This window comes from Bombina bombina, chromosome 2 (genome assembly GCF_027579735.1).
Source record: "Bombina bombina isolate aBomBom1 chromosome 2, aBomBom1.pri, whole genome shotgun sequence".
Classification (NCBI taxonomy): domain Eukaryota; kingdom Metazoa; phylum Chordata; class Amphibia; order Anura; family Bombinatoridae; genus Bombina; species Bombina bombina.
Window position 1 is genome coordinate 1,062,426,956 of NC_069500.1, and position 13,766 is coordinate 1,062,440,721.

General features: G+C 37.6%; 1 protein-coding gene across 1 annotated transcript in view; it reads left to right on the top strand.

Moving 5' to 3' along the window:
• NAA15 (N-alpha-acetyltransferase 15, NatA auxiliary subunit) overlaps positions 1-13,766 on the top strand; it is a 430,544-nt gene that overhangs the window by 26,727 nt on the left and 390,051 nt on the right. The window contains exons 3-5 of the mRNA XM_053703678.1: positions 7,621-7,725; positions 12,305-12,462; positions 12,836-12,970. Coding sequence (XP_053559653.1) covers positions 7,621-7,725; positions 12,305-12,462; positions 12,836-12,970 — 398 coding nt within the window. The remainder of the gene's footprint in view (positions 1-7,620; positions 7,726-12,304; positions 12,463-12,835; positions 12,971-13,766) is intronic.

Sequence of the window (13,766 nt, forward strand, 5' to 3'; positions counted from 1 at the left end):
GTGGTTTCCCCAGGTGTTTTTCCCATTCCTGAGGCTATTTCTGATATGATTTCTAGGGAATAGAATAAGCCAGGTACTTACTTTGTTCCTTCTTCAAGGTTTAAGAGATTGTATCCTTTACCAGCAAAATCTATAGAGTTTTGGGAAAAGATCCCCAAAGTTGATGGGGCTATTTCTACTCTTGCTAAGCGTACCACTATTCCTATGGAAGATAGCACTTCCTTTAAGGATCCTTTAGATAGGAAGCTTGAATCTTATCTAAGGAAGGCCTATTTATATTCAAGTCATCTTCTCAGACCTGCTATTTCTTTGGGTGATGTTGCGGCTGCATCAACTTTCTGGTTGGAAAATTTAGCGCAACATGAATTGGATTCTGACATATCTAGCATTGTTCGCTTACTGCAACATGCTAATCATTTTATTTGTGATGCCATTTTTGATATTATCAAAATTGATGTTAGATCCATGTCTTTAGCTGTATTAGCTAGAAGAGCTTTGTGGCTTAAATCTTGGAATGCTGATATGACATCTAAATCTAGATTACTATCTCTTTCTTTCCAAGGTAATAATTTATTTGGTTGTCAGTTGGATTCTATTATTTCAACTATCACTGGAGGAAAAGGATTTTTTTTGCCTCAGGATAAAAAACCTAAGGGTAAATCTAAGGCTTCTAACCGTTTTCGTTCCTTTCGTCAGAATAAGGAACAAAAACTCAATCCTCCTCCCAAGGAATCTGCTTCCAGTTGGAAGCCTTCCTCAAATTGGAATAAATCCAAGCCATTTAGGAAACCAAAGTCTGCCCCTAAGTCCGCATGAAGGTGCGGCCCTCATTCCAGCTCAGCTGGTAGGGGGCAGATTAAGGTTTTTCAAGGATTTTTGGATAAAATCTGTCCAAAATCATTGGATTCAGAGCATTGTCTCTCAAGGGTATCGAATAGGATTCAAAGTAAGACCTCCTGTGAGAAGATTTTTTCTCTCACACATTCCTGTAAATCCAGTAAAAGCTCAGGCTTTTCTGAAGTGTGTTTCAGACCTGGAGTCTTCAGGGGTAATCATGCCAGTTCCTCTTCAGGAACAAGGTTTGGGGTTTTATTCAAACCTATTCATTGTACCAAAGAAAGAAAATTTGTTCAGACCAGTTCTGGATCTGAAAATTTTGAATCGTTATGTAAGAGTACCAACTTTCAAGATGGTGACTATAAGGACTATTCTGCCTTTTGTTCAGCAAGGACATTATATGTCCACAATAGACTTGCAGGATGCATACCTTCATATTCCGATTCATCCAGAACACTATTAGTTTCTGAGATTCTCTTTTCTAGACAAGCATTACCAATTTGTTGCTCTTCCATTTGGCCTAGCAACAGCTCCAAGAATCTTTTCAAAGGTTCTGGGTGCCCTACTATCTGTAATCAGAGAACAGGGTATTGCGGTGTTTCCTTATTTGGACGATATCTTGGTACTAGCTCAGTCTTTACATACTGCAGAATCTCACACGAATCAACTAGTGTTGTTTCTTCGGAAACATGGTTGGAGGATCAATTTACCAAAAAGTTTCTTGATTCCTCAGACAAGGGTCACCTTTTTAGGTTTCCAGATAGATTCAGTGTCCATGACTCTGTCTCTAACAGACAAGAGACGTTTAAAATTGGTTGCAGCCTGCCGGCGCCTTCAGTCTCAGTCATTCCCTTCAGTGGCTATGTGCATGGAAGTTTTAGGTCTCATGACTGCAGCATCGGACGCAATCCCCTTTGCTCGTTTTCACATGAGACCTCTACAGCTTTGTATGCTGAATCAATGGTGCAGGGATTATACAAAGATATCACAATTAATATCCTTGAATCCCAATGTACGACACTCTCTGACATGGTGGATAGATCACCATCGTTTGGTTCAAGGGGCTTCTTTTGTTCGCCCAACCTGGACTGTGATCACAACAGATGCGAGTCTTTCAGGTTGGGGAGCCGTTTGGGGGTCTCTGACAGCACAAGGGGTTTGGAAATCTCAAGAGGCGAGATTACCAATAAATATTTTAATACTCCGTGCAATTCTCAGGGCTCTTCAGTTCTGGCCTCTACTAAAGAGAGAATCGTTCATTTGTTTTCAGACAGACAATATCACAACTGTGGCTTATGTCAATCATCAGGGTGGGACTCACAGTCCCCAAGCTATGAAAGAAGTATCTCGGATACTTGCTTGGGCGGAATCCAGCTCCTGTCTAATCTCTGCTGTACATATCCCAGGTGTAGACAATTGGGAGGCGGATTATCTCAGCCGCCAGACTTTACATCCAGGGGAGTGGTCTCTCCATCCAGATGTGTTTTCTCAGATTGTTTAGATGTGGGGGCTTCTAGAGATAGATCTCATGGCCTCTCATCTAAACAAGAAACTTCCCAGATAGCTGTCCAGGTCCAGGGATGTTCAGGCGGAAGCAGTGGATGCGCTGACACTTCCTTGGTGTTATCAACCTGCTTACATCTTCCCGCCTCTAGTTCTTCTTCCAAGAGTGATTTCCAAAATCATCATGGAACAGTCTTTTGTGTTGCTAGTGGCTCCAGCATGGCCACACAGGTTTTGGTAAGCGGATCTTGTTCGGATGTCCAGTTGCCCGCCTTGGCCACTTCCGTTACGGCCGGACCTACTATCTCAAGGTCCGTTTTTCCATCAGGATCTCAAATCATTAAATTTGAAGGTATGGAAATTGAACGCTTAGTTCTAAGTCGTAGAGGTTTCTCTGATTCAGTGATTAATACTATGTTACAAGCTCGTAAATCTGTCTCTAGGAAGATTTATTATGGAGTTTGGAAGGCTTACATTTCATGGTGTTCTTCTCATAAATTCTCCTGGCATTCTTTTAGAATTCCTAGAATTTTGCAGTTTCTTTAGGATGGTCTGGATAAGGGTTTGTCTGCAAGTTCCTTGAAAGGACAAATCTCCGCTCTTTCTGTTTTATTTCACAGAAAAATTGCTATACTTCCTGATATACACTGTTTTGTACAGGCTTTAGTTCGTATTAATCCTGTCATTAAGTCAATTTCTCCTCCTTGGAGTCTTAATTTGGTTCTGAGGGCTTTACAGGCTCCTCCATTTGAACCTATGCATTCTTTGGACATTAAACTACTTTCCTGGAAAGTGTTGTTCCTTTTGGCTATCTCTTCTGCTAGAAGAGTTTCTGAGCTATCTGCTCTTTCTTGTGAGTCTCCTTTTCTGATTTTTCATCAGGATAAGGCAGTTTTGCGGACTTCTTTTCAATTTTTACCTAAGGTTGTGAATTCTAACAACATTAGTAGAGAAATTGTTGTCCCTTCTTTATGTCCTAATCCTAAGAATTCTTTGGATGTGGTAAGAGCTTTGAAATATTATGTGGAAGCTACTAAAAATTTCAGGAAGACTTATAGTCTATTTGTTTTATTTTCTGGTTCTAGGAAAGGTCAGAAAGATTCTGCTGTCTCCTTGGCTTCTTGGTTGAAACTTTTGATTCATCAAGCTTATTTGGAGTCGGGTCAAACCCCGCCTCAGAGAATTACAGCTCATTCTACTAGATCAGTCTCTACTTCATGGGCTTTTAAGAATGAAGCTTCAGTCGATCAGATTTGCAAAGCAGCCATTTGGTTCTCTTTGCATACATTTACTAAATTCTACCATTTTGATGTATTTGCTTCTTCGGAAGCAGTTTTTGGTAGAAAAGTTCTTCAGGCAGCTGTTTCAGTTTGATTCTTCTGCTTTTGATTTAATTTTTTTTCTTTCAAAAGTGAAAATAAACTTATTTTTGGGTTGTGGATTATTTTCTCAGCGAAATATGGCTGTTTTTGTTCACTCCCTCTAGTGACTCTTGAGTGGAAGACTCCACATCTTGGGTATTGATATCCCATATGTCACTAGCTCATGGACTCTTGCTAATTACATGAAAGAAAACATAATTTATGTAAGAACTTACCTGATAAATTCATTTCTTTCATGTTGGCAAGAGTCCATGAGGCCCACCCTTTTTTATGGTGGTTATGATTTTTGTATAAAGCACAATTATTTCCAAATTTCCTTTGTTGATGCTTTCTACTCCTTTCTTTATCACCCCACTGCTTGGCTATTCGTTAAACTGAATTGTGGGTGTGGTGAGGGGTGTATTTATAGGCATTTTGAGGTTTGGGAAACTTTGCCCCTCCTGGTAGGATTGTATATCTCATATGTCACTAGCTCATGGACTCTTGCCAATATGAAAGAAATGAATTTATCAGGTAAGTTCTTACATAAATTATGTTTTTATCAAATTTGCTCCATTCTCTTAGTATCCTTTGTTGAAGGAGAGCAATGCTCTACTAAGAGCTAGGTGAACATATTGGGTGAGCCAATGAGAAGCAGTTAGCTCACAGTAGTGCATTGCTTTTGATCCTCTCTATGTATGATTTTCAACGATGAATATCAAGAGAACGAAGCAAATTAGATAGGAGGAGTAAATTAAAAAGCTGTTTAACATAGCATGTTCTATCTGAATTAATAAAGTTGAATTTTGACTTTACTATCCCTTTTTAATGCCACTGCTCCACTGCAAATCTATGTACACAGAATCAACTAAGTTTCAAGAAGCTCAATGAATAGAAGATGCTTGGAGTGGAATAGATCTGCACAAGGACCTAAGTGTGAGGAGGGAGGGACAAGCATTCAAAATTAAATGTCATTTTTTTTATCTAAATAAAGCTTTTATTGTTATTATTAAAGTGAAAGTCAATCCTAGCGTTATACACACGCTAGGATTGACTATTAAAACAAAGGGCACTTTCATTCATGAAGTATAAAATACTTCATGTTGAAAGCTTCTTTATTTGTTTCAATCGATCGCAGTTATTAGCTGCTACAGCAGCCCAAGTATAAAAATTTTTTTGCTAAGAGGTGGAAATGTCACCTCTTAGCAAATTTTTTTTTTTAGCCGTGTGCTGCTGTAGCAGCTAATAACGGCGATCGGTTGAAACAAATTAAAGAGCTTTCTACATGAAGTATCTTCGTGTAGAAACGTACAGAAATAATCCTTTTATGTAGAAACGTAGAGTTCAGAAATAGACTTTAAAGGGGCATAAACTCATTTTTTATTTCATGATTCAGGTAGAGCAGAAGATTTCCTTCCATAAGGCAGGGAGAGTCCACAACTTCATTCCTTACTGTTGGGAAATACAACACCTGGCCACCAGGAGGAGGCAAATACACCCCAGTCAAAGGCTTAAATATCCCTCCCACTTCCCCTATCCCCCAGTCATTCTTTGCCTTTCGTCACTGGAGAAGGGTCTATCTGCTAGTTCCCTGAAGGGACAGATATCGGCCCTGTCTGTGTTACTGCACAAGAGATTGGCTGAGCTTCCGGATGTGCAGTCCTTTGTTAAGGCTCTGACTAGGATCAGACCTGTGTTTAGATCTGGGGCTCCGTCTTGGAGCCTCAATCTTGTTCTTAGTGTTTTGCAGCAGGCTCCGTTTGAGCCTATGCATAATGTTGACATTAAATTATCTTGGAAGGTTCTTTTTTTGCTGACTATTGCCTCTGCGCTCGGTGTTTCTGAGATTTCTGCTTTACAATGTGACTCCCCTTATGTTGTTTTCCATGATGATAATGCGGTTTTACGCACTAAACTAGGGTTCCTCCCTAAGGTGGTGTTGGACCGTAACATTAATCAAGAAATTGTTGTTTTTTTCCTTGTGTCCTAATCCTCCTTCAGCGAAGGAACGCTTGCTTCACAATCTAGATGTGGTTCGTGCCTTGGAGTTCTATCTTCAGGCTACTAAGGAATTCAGACAATCTTCCTCTTTGTTTGTCGTCTATACGGGGAAGTGTAAGGGGTAGAAGGCTACTAAGACCTCCCAATCTTTCTGGTTGAGGAGTGTCCCCTACTTAGCTTATGAGACAGCGGGGCAACAGCCTCCTGAGAGGACAATGGCTCATTCCACTAGAGCAGTAGCTTCCTCGTGGTCTTTTAAGACTGAAGCCTCTATCTATTAGATTTGTAAGACGGCTACCTGGTCTTCCTTACACACTTTTTTTTTTCTAATTTTTCTAAAGCTTGATGTGATTGCTTTGGCTGAAGCAGCTTTCAGGAGAAAGGTTTTGTAGGCTGTGGTGCCTTCAGAATAGGGTTCGCCTCTTTTTTTTTTTGTTCCCTCCCGTTTTTCATTCAGTGTCCTCTGGAGCTTGGGTATAGTTTTCCCAACAGTAAGGAATGAAGTAATGTACTCTCCCTACCTTATGGAAGGAAAACAACATTTATGCTTACCAGATAAATTCCTTTCCTTCCATGACCCCGCCCGTAATTTATTTTTTGATGGGTGGCTCCCTTTTTATATATTTTTTCTGGCACCTTTTATACCCTGTTTCTCCTACTTTTCCTTGTTCCCTCGGCAGAATGGCTGTGGGATAGGGGAAGTGGGAGGGATATTTAAGCCTTTGGCTGGGTTGTCTTTGCCTCCTCCTGGTGGCCAGGTGTTGTATTTCCCAACAGTAAGGAATGAAGCAGTGGACTCTCCCTATCCCAAAGGAAAGGAATGTATCTGGTAAGCATAAATTATGTTTTTAAACAATTTTCTCTTTTACTTCTGTTTTCAAATTTGTGTCACTCTAGTTGTATCCTTTTGAAGGAGCTGGGTGGAAATGCTCTACTGGGAGCTAGCTGAACACGGGTGAGCCAATGACAAGAGGCTTATATATGTGCAGCTAACTCCCAGTAGTGCATTGTTGCTAAAGGATACAAAAAAAACCCCAATAATAGAAGTTGCATGTTCTATATAAAACAGTGTATTTGAAAACCGCGGTCCACAAGTATTCCCAACAGGCCAGGTTTTCATTATAGCTGAATCAGTGCACAGGTGAAATAATCAGCTCATCTGTAACCATGGTTACTAACCTGCTCTCACCCATAAGCTAATTATTTCACCTGTGTACTGGTTCAGCTATAATGAAAACATGGCCTGTTGGGGGTACTTGAGGAACGCGGTATAGAAACAATGATTTAAATCATGAAAGTGTTTTATTTTGTCTTTACTATTCCTTTAATTCCATTGTTCACCTGCAAATCTATGTGCACAGACATAAACCCCTACTAAGTTTCAAGAAGCTCAATTAATAGAAAATAGTTTTGAGTGGGATAGATTTGCACAAGGACCTAAATGTGAGGAGAGAGGGGCAAGCAGTAAAATGGAAGGGAAACCTTTTATAATGTTACTAGTCCTAAAGCCCGGGCCGTGTTGTGTTATATTTAATCAATCTCTCTCTCTCTCTCTCTTTCTCTCTCTTTCTCTCTCTTTCTCTCTCTTTCTCTCTCTTTCTCTCTCTTTCTCTCTCTTTCTCTCTCTTTCTCTCTCATTATTTTTCTTTAGTTAAATAAAAATATTTAAATTGTTATTATTGAGGTAATGATACTTTCTCCTTCCAGCTGAAACGTTGATGTAAATGATTAACCTATTAAACTGGAGATATATCGTCTCCCAATAATTTCATAATTATCAATCAATTTCTAATAGTATGTGACCAAATTAGTCATTTTCTCATATAACTGGAAAAATAATCTGAAAAGTTATTAATGTAAAAAACGAAAACTTTAGAAATCCAATTCATTTTCCCTATTATATGTTTTCCATCTTTAGAAACTCTAGCAATGAAAGGATTGACCTTAAACTGTCTTGGGAAAAAAGAGGATGCGTATGAACTTGTGCGAAGAGGACTCAGAAATGATCTCAAGAGCCATGTTTGTATCCTTTAACTGCTAGTTTGATTTGTCAGTGCTTTTATATGAAACAATACAACCTTCTAATTTGTTTCTTTCTAGTGTAAGGTAAGACACTACAATTTGTACAAGACCTAAATGTACAAGATAAGATTATATTTATTACAATTTTATACTCTAGACTGTAACCTGTTGAATGCAGTTTCCTCAAATAGAGAGTAGTGGAATTTTAAAAGCAAATTTCTAAGTCTGCTTACAGCAGTCCACTAATAGTTTTGTAATCCACATCCTTTTATTGATTTTGTTTCATTTATTTGACATACCAGTCACCAAAAAGGGAAAATGTGGAGTGTTGGTAACACACAACAATCTGTACAACATTTTAAGTAAATACACCATATGGGCAAAAGTATGCGGAACCTGACCATCACACCTATGCTTGTGTAATGATACTTATACTCAGCAGGAAGGAATCCAGTAGCTGGTATAGGAAAAGCAGAAAGTTGAGTTTTCCAAAAACAAGCAGTAGTCAGGGATTGGAGAAGTGCTGAGAGAAGTCAAACGAGCTGACGTTGATGCACCCGAAAACAATCCACAAATAGTAGCTAGATTACGGGTGAGCAAACGGCCACAATAATCAGGCAAGGTAGGATGGCAGAAAGTGACCTCTTATAGGCCTAGGACCAGTCACATGATCAGAGTCAGGTGAAGAGAGTTGAATATAAAGATGCAGAAGGTTCAAGGTAAGGTAAGAAAGCAAACAGATTTGGGTTCTGAAGTGGCAGATTGACAGAGCAAAGGGTTACTATAGAGACCAGGGTTCAATAACAGAAGTGGTCCTAACAGCTTGTTGAACATATCGTCCCATTCCAAAACCATGGCCATTAATATGGATCTCCGCCCCCATCCACAACTCTTCTACAAGGGCTTTCCCAAGATTTTGGAGTGTGTCTGTGGGAATTTGTGCCCATTCAGCCAAAAGAGCATTTGTGAAGTAAACCACTAATGTGGAACGAAAAGGTATGGCTTTTCAAACTATGTCTTCATGCACCAGTAATGCAGGAAGAGGAAATTGCCTTCTTTGAACTTGTCACATAGTTAAAAAGCAAACTATTGTCTAAAATGCAACTAAAAGACCTAGCCCACACCTTGAAAAACAGTCCACACCAAAATCTCTTCTCCACCAAATTTTACGATATGCATTCCGGTAGATAGTGTTCTTCTGGCATCTGTCACACCCAGATTCCATTAGACTTGCAGATAATGAAGCGTGAATTATCACTCCAGAGAACATGTTCCCATTGATCCAAAGTTCAGTGGCGGCATGCTTTACTCCACTCCAGTCGATGCTAATGTTCAGCTGCTTGGCCATGGAGACCCATTTCTTTCATTAAAGTGCCAGTAAACCTAAAAAATAATGTTATATAATTCTGCACATAGTGCAGAATTCTATAACATTATATGAGTGCTAGCTTTATACAACCTAATATATCCGTTGAACTTTTATAAAAAAAACAGGGTTTTCCAGACCCCCCTCTGTGCTCTACCGAGCGGGTCTGGTTTTCCCTCAGAGCGCATCTAGCCAGCTGTCTAGTAACAGTCCGACCCGACCGCGCCATTACACTTAATGCAGCTCGCTCCTGCTCCAGGAGCAGGAGCGAGCTGCATTTAGCTGTACTTATCATTGTGTCACAATAATCACATCATAAATATTTAGCAATCGTACATGGGTGAATTGCAATTCTTATGATGTACTTACTCGCAGCTTAAAATGATCCAATTCAATACGTTAATGTCATTTATAAATTGTTGCTCTAACACAACATGCCTCCCTTCCCTTTTTTTACCTAGAATTACTTCCCTTAGAGGTGTAACATGCAAGCATCCACTACGGATATTTACATCCAGAATACGTTGAAAGATATTCATCTACTTACTACTTTCTTTTCAACATAGCAAAATATTAGTGCAATCACGTCGGGATATGGACGTATCACATATGACACATAGTTAAATATGGGCATATATTGGAGTCCACAAGCAGTGATCTACCCTTTGTATATGGGTAATGCGATTCAATTAGATACGATCTAACATTCATCACAACAGTGTCATAAGGCAGAGTAACATTAGTGATTGCTACGTTTAATATTTAAGTTTTTTGATTGTAATAATCACGGATGTATTTTGAGGGGCCTGTCTCATATCAAGGATTTGATAGGGCATTTGCTTCTCACTTCACCCAATCAGAATGTTAGTTTTATAGGTACTAATCGTAGATGTGAGAAATCTTACACGATTGGCCAATACAGGGACAAGTCCCAGTGCGCTCTTGGGATTGGTGCAACACATTTTCATTTGGGTTTAAAAGGAGGCTACGACTGATACTCGGCTTGTCATTTTAATTATAAATCACATTGAGAGAGGCCGTGCTGCGTCTGAAATGCGTTTGTGGCTTAAATTCTTTCATTTTAATAATTTACATTCACCTTAGGTGCTGCTTATTCGTGCTACCTTGTGTTACCCCTGGCACCTGACGCAGATGATTCCTGCTATCGGCCAGGAATACAGGGGGGTGGCACTTTACATAGCCCTGCAGTACCTCTGGTGTTGAGTTATTTATCAATTCGTTGTGGGTTAAATAATTAGGTGATGTTTATATCGCCTTTCTATACTATATATATTTTTTAATTGTACAAATAAAGTTTATTTTTAATACTCTCACATATCCTAGCTGTGCTATTACAGCTGTGTTATTACAGCAATATACAATTGATAGGAGCAAGGATATTTTCTGTTGAGTCAGTATAATGCAAATGCACCATTTTTCTCAAAGGGGATTACTGGGATACTCCTTCCCCAATATTATTTTAAGAATTAAAGTATATTACTTTGTGTTAAGTACAAATGTCAGATTGATGAGTTATATAGGCATCCTACAACCCAATTGCATCCAGTAATCACCCCTTTAAATTGTAGCTTTCCAGCCCAAGCTGCTGCAGCTGTTATTTATTATTGTTATTATTAATATATGTTATAGTAATATTTTTATTTATAAACATGTTCTGTGAACTTTGACAACAAGCACATAACTGTTTTATTATTTCAAAATGTCTTTTGAGATACAGTACATAATTATAAAGAAGCGATCTTAAATCATTAGTCTGTATTGTGCTTTGTAAACTGTCATGACAAAAATAAATTACCGGTAATTGGTATCGGTGAGTATTTGGAAAAAAAGTATCGGTACTTGTACTCGGTCTTAAAAAAATGGTATTGGTGCAACCCTAATATATATATAATATATAAAATGTATTAGTTTTGCAGACTGGAAAAGGCTAGGGGGTGTGGTTGGAAAACAAATCCTGAAAGCCTGTCATCAATCAATGCCCTGCAGCACTGCTCTGTATTTAACTGCTCTCTTCAAACAGTGCTTCGCTCTGGCTACATTGGAAGGGGTACCCAGAGCGAAGAACTGTTTGAAGATAGCAGACAAATACAGAGCAGTGCTGCAAGGCAGCAGGGCATTGATTGATTATAGGCTCTAGGGATTTTTTTTCTAACCACACCCCTAGCTTTTTCCGGTCTGCAAAGCTATGATGTAAGAAATTTTGTGAGCAATGGACCTTTTTATATTACTTCATTTTTTATCTTATAATTATGTAATGTTAGAGCAAGAGCAAAGGAAATACATTTATTCAAGAGACATTTTAAAAACTCTTTTTTTTCTCTGCAGCTAATTTGCTATGCAATTTTTAACTGCTGCAATATATTATTTATTCTCCAGTTAATCAATACAGTGCAATTGAGCGGCTGCTTTTGTGTAACTGCCTTATTTAAAATTTAATTTAAAAACAATGCTAAAAAAATCTTATTGAAGAATGTGAAAAAAAGTTCTGCCTCTTGGGATAGTAACATTATACACACACACACTATAAAATCCATTAAAAGTTTGTTTTGTATCTCACAGCTGCGAGGCTTAGAAACGATTCAGCCTTACCAAGAAAAATTGTAGGTGAGTCTGGTGGGTGTCTTGGGGACTAAACCAGGGAGCCCCAGGACCTAATTTACCTGACTTAGTATACTTAAAATGACAGTCTAGTCAAAAAATAACTTTCATGATTCAGATAGGGCATGCAAATTTAAACAACTTTCCAATTTACTTTTATAATCAAATTTACTTTGTTCTTTTGGTATTCTTTGTTGAAAGCTAAACCTAGGTAGGCTCATATGCTAATTTCTAAGCCCTTGAAGGCCACCTCTTATATCTGCAGTTTGACAGTTTTTTTTGCAGTTATGCATTGCTATTCTCTTGTGGAATTATTTATGAGTCCGCACTGATTGGCAAAAATGCAAGTCTGTCAAAAGTACTGAAATAAGGGGCCAGTCTGTAGTGACTTAAATACAAGGTAATCACAGAGGTAAAAAGTATATTGATATAACCGTGCTTTTTATGCAAAACAGGGGAATGGATATTAAAGGGATTATCTTTTTAAACAATAAAAAATTCTAGAGCAGACTTCCTTTAAGGGGACACAGTAGTTAAAGAATTTACTAAGCTTCTTGTTTTGATTTGTTGTAATTGCCTTAACATGGTATAACAGGTTGGCATGTGTATGGTCTTTTGCAAAGATCAGATAAAAAATATGATGAGGCCATCAAGTGTTACAGGAATGCCCTGAAATGGGACAAAGACAATCTCCAGATCTTGAGGGACCTCTCTCTTCTTCAGATCCAGATGAGAGATTTGGAAGGATATAGGGTATGTATAGCTGCAAAGGCAGTTGTCTGTACAGCTTTCCTTTATTTTTAAATTAGAATAATTCTTACCTAGGATTAAAGAATAGGTGATTTGAAAATACTATGAATCATAGGCGAGAAACCATACATGATCAGTAAGAAATAATAATGGAAGAAAACAAAATAAATAAATTAAATATATATATATATATATATGTATATGTGTGTGTGTATATATATATATATATATATATATATATATATATATATATGTATATGTGTGTGTGTGTATATATATATATATATATATATATATATATATATATATGCGCCCCCCCCCAAGAATATAGTTTCTACTATGAAAGGCTGTTTGTGCTTTGTTTTTTGTCTTTTAGGAAACTAGGTACCAGTTATTGCAATTGAGACCTGCTCAAAGGGCATCATGGATTGGATATGCTATTGCTTATCATTTATTAGAAGATTATGAGATGGCTGCAAAGATATTGGAAGAATTTCGCAAGACCCAGCAGGTAATGCAGGGCAAAGACATAGCATACATATCTAATATAGAACTAGGCAGCGATATGTCTCATTACTGGTTGGGTACAGCACAGTAAAGGATATCGCTAAAATGTTGTGAACTTTCAAACAAATAAATACATTTTGTTTCTAAAGTATGTTTAAAAAATGTATCAGAATTGAAATCCAGTCATGTACGTTTCAATTTTCCATATAAAACACTTTGGTCTGGTTAATATAACTGTTTATCAGGCTTCTCAGTATTCCTTATTGTTTTATAAAGTTTGAATAATTCTGCAAACCCCTTTTATTAAGTTACTAGAGAGACACAGAATCTTGAGACAGGCAGTTTTGTTTTTTGGACCTCCAAGAATGGTATACCAAATCCTTCCATCCTTTTCTTTTCCTCTAGATACTTGATGGATCTAGTCTGTTTAGATAAATTGCTCTGAACCCTCTGTTTTCCATTCATGTGTCATACCTTGTTTCCTCTGCTTGATCTCACTGATCCGTCTATTTTTTTATTTAGGTGTACTGCAATAACATTCCTGGAACAAAGTTTCCCTCATACCTATCCCATGCTTTTTTTAAAAAAAAAAAAAAATAAAAAAAAATATATATATATATATATATATATATATATATATATATATATATATATATATATATATATATATATATATATATATATATATTATTAGAAATATCCATTTTACAAACATGTAATTTCAGTACATTGACAAAACCATTAAGATTACAGAAACATGTAGAATAGTGGTATTTGTAAATATATCTATGGAGAATAGC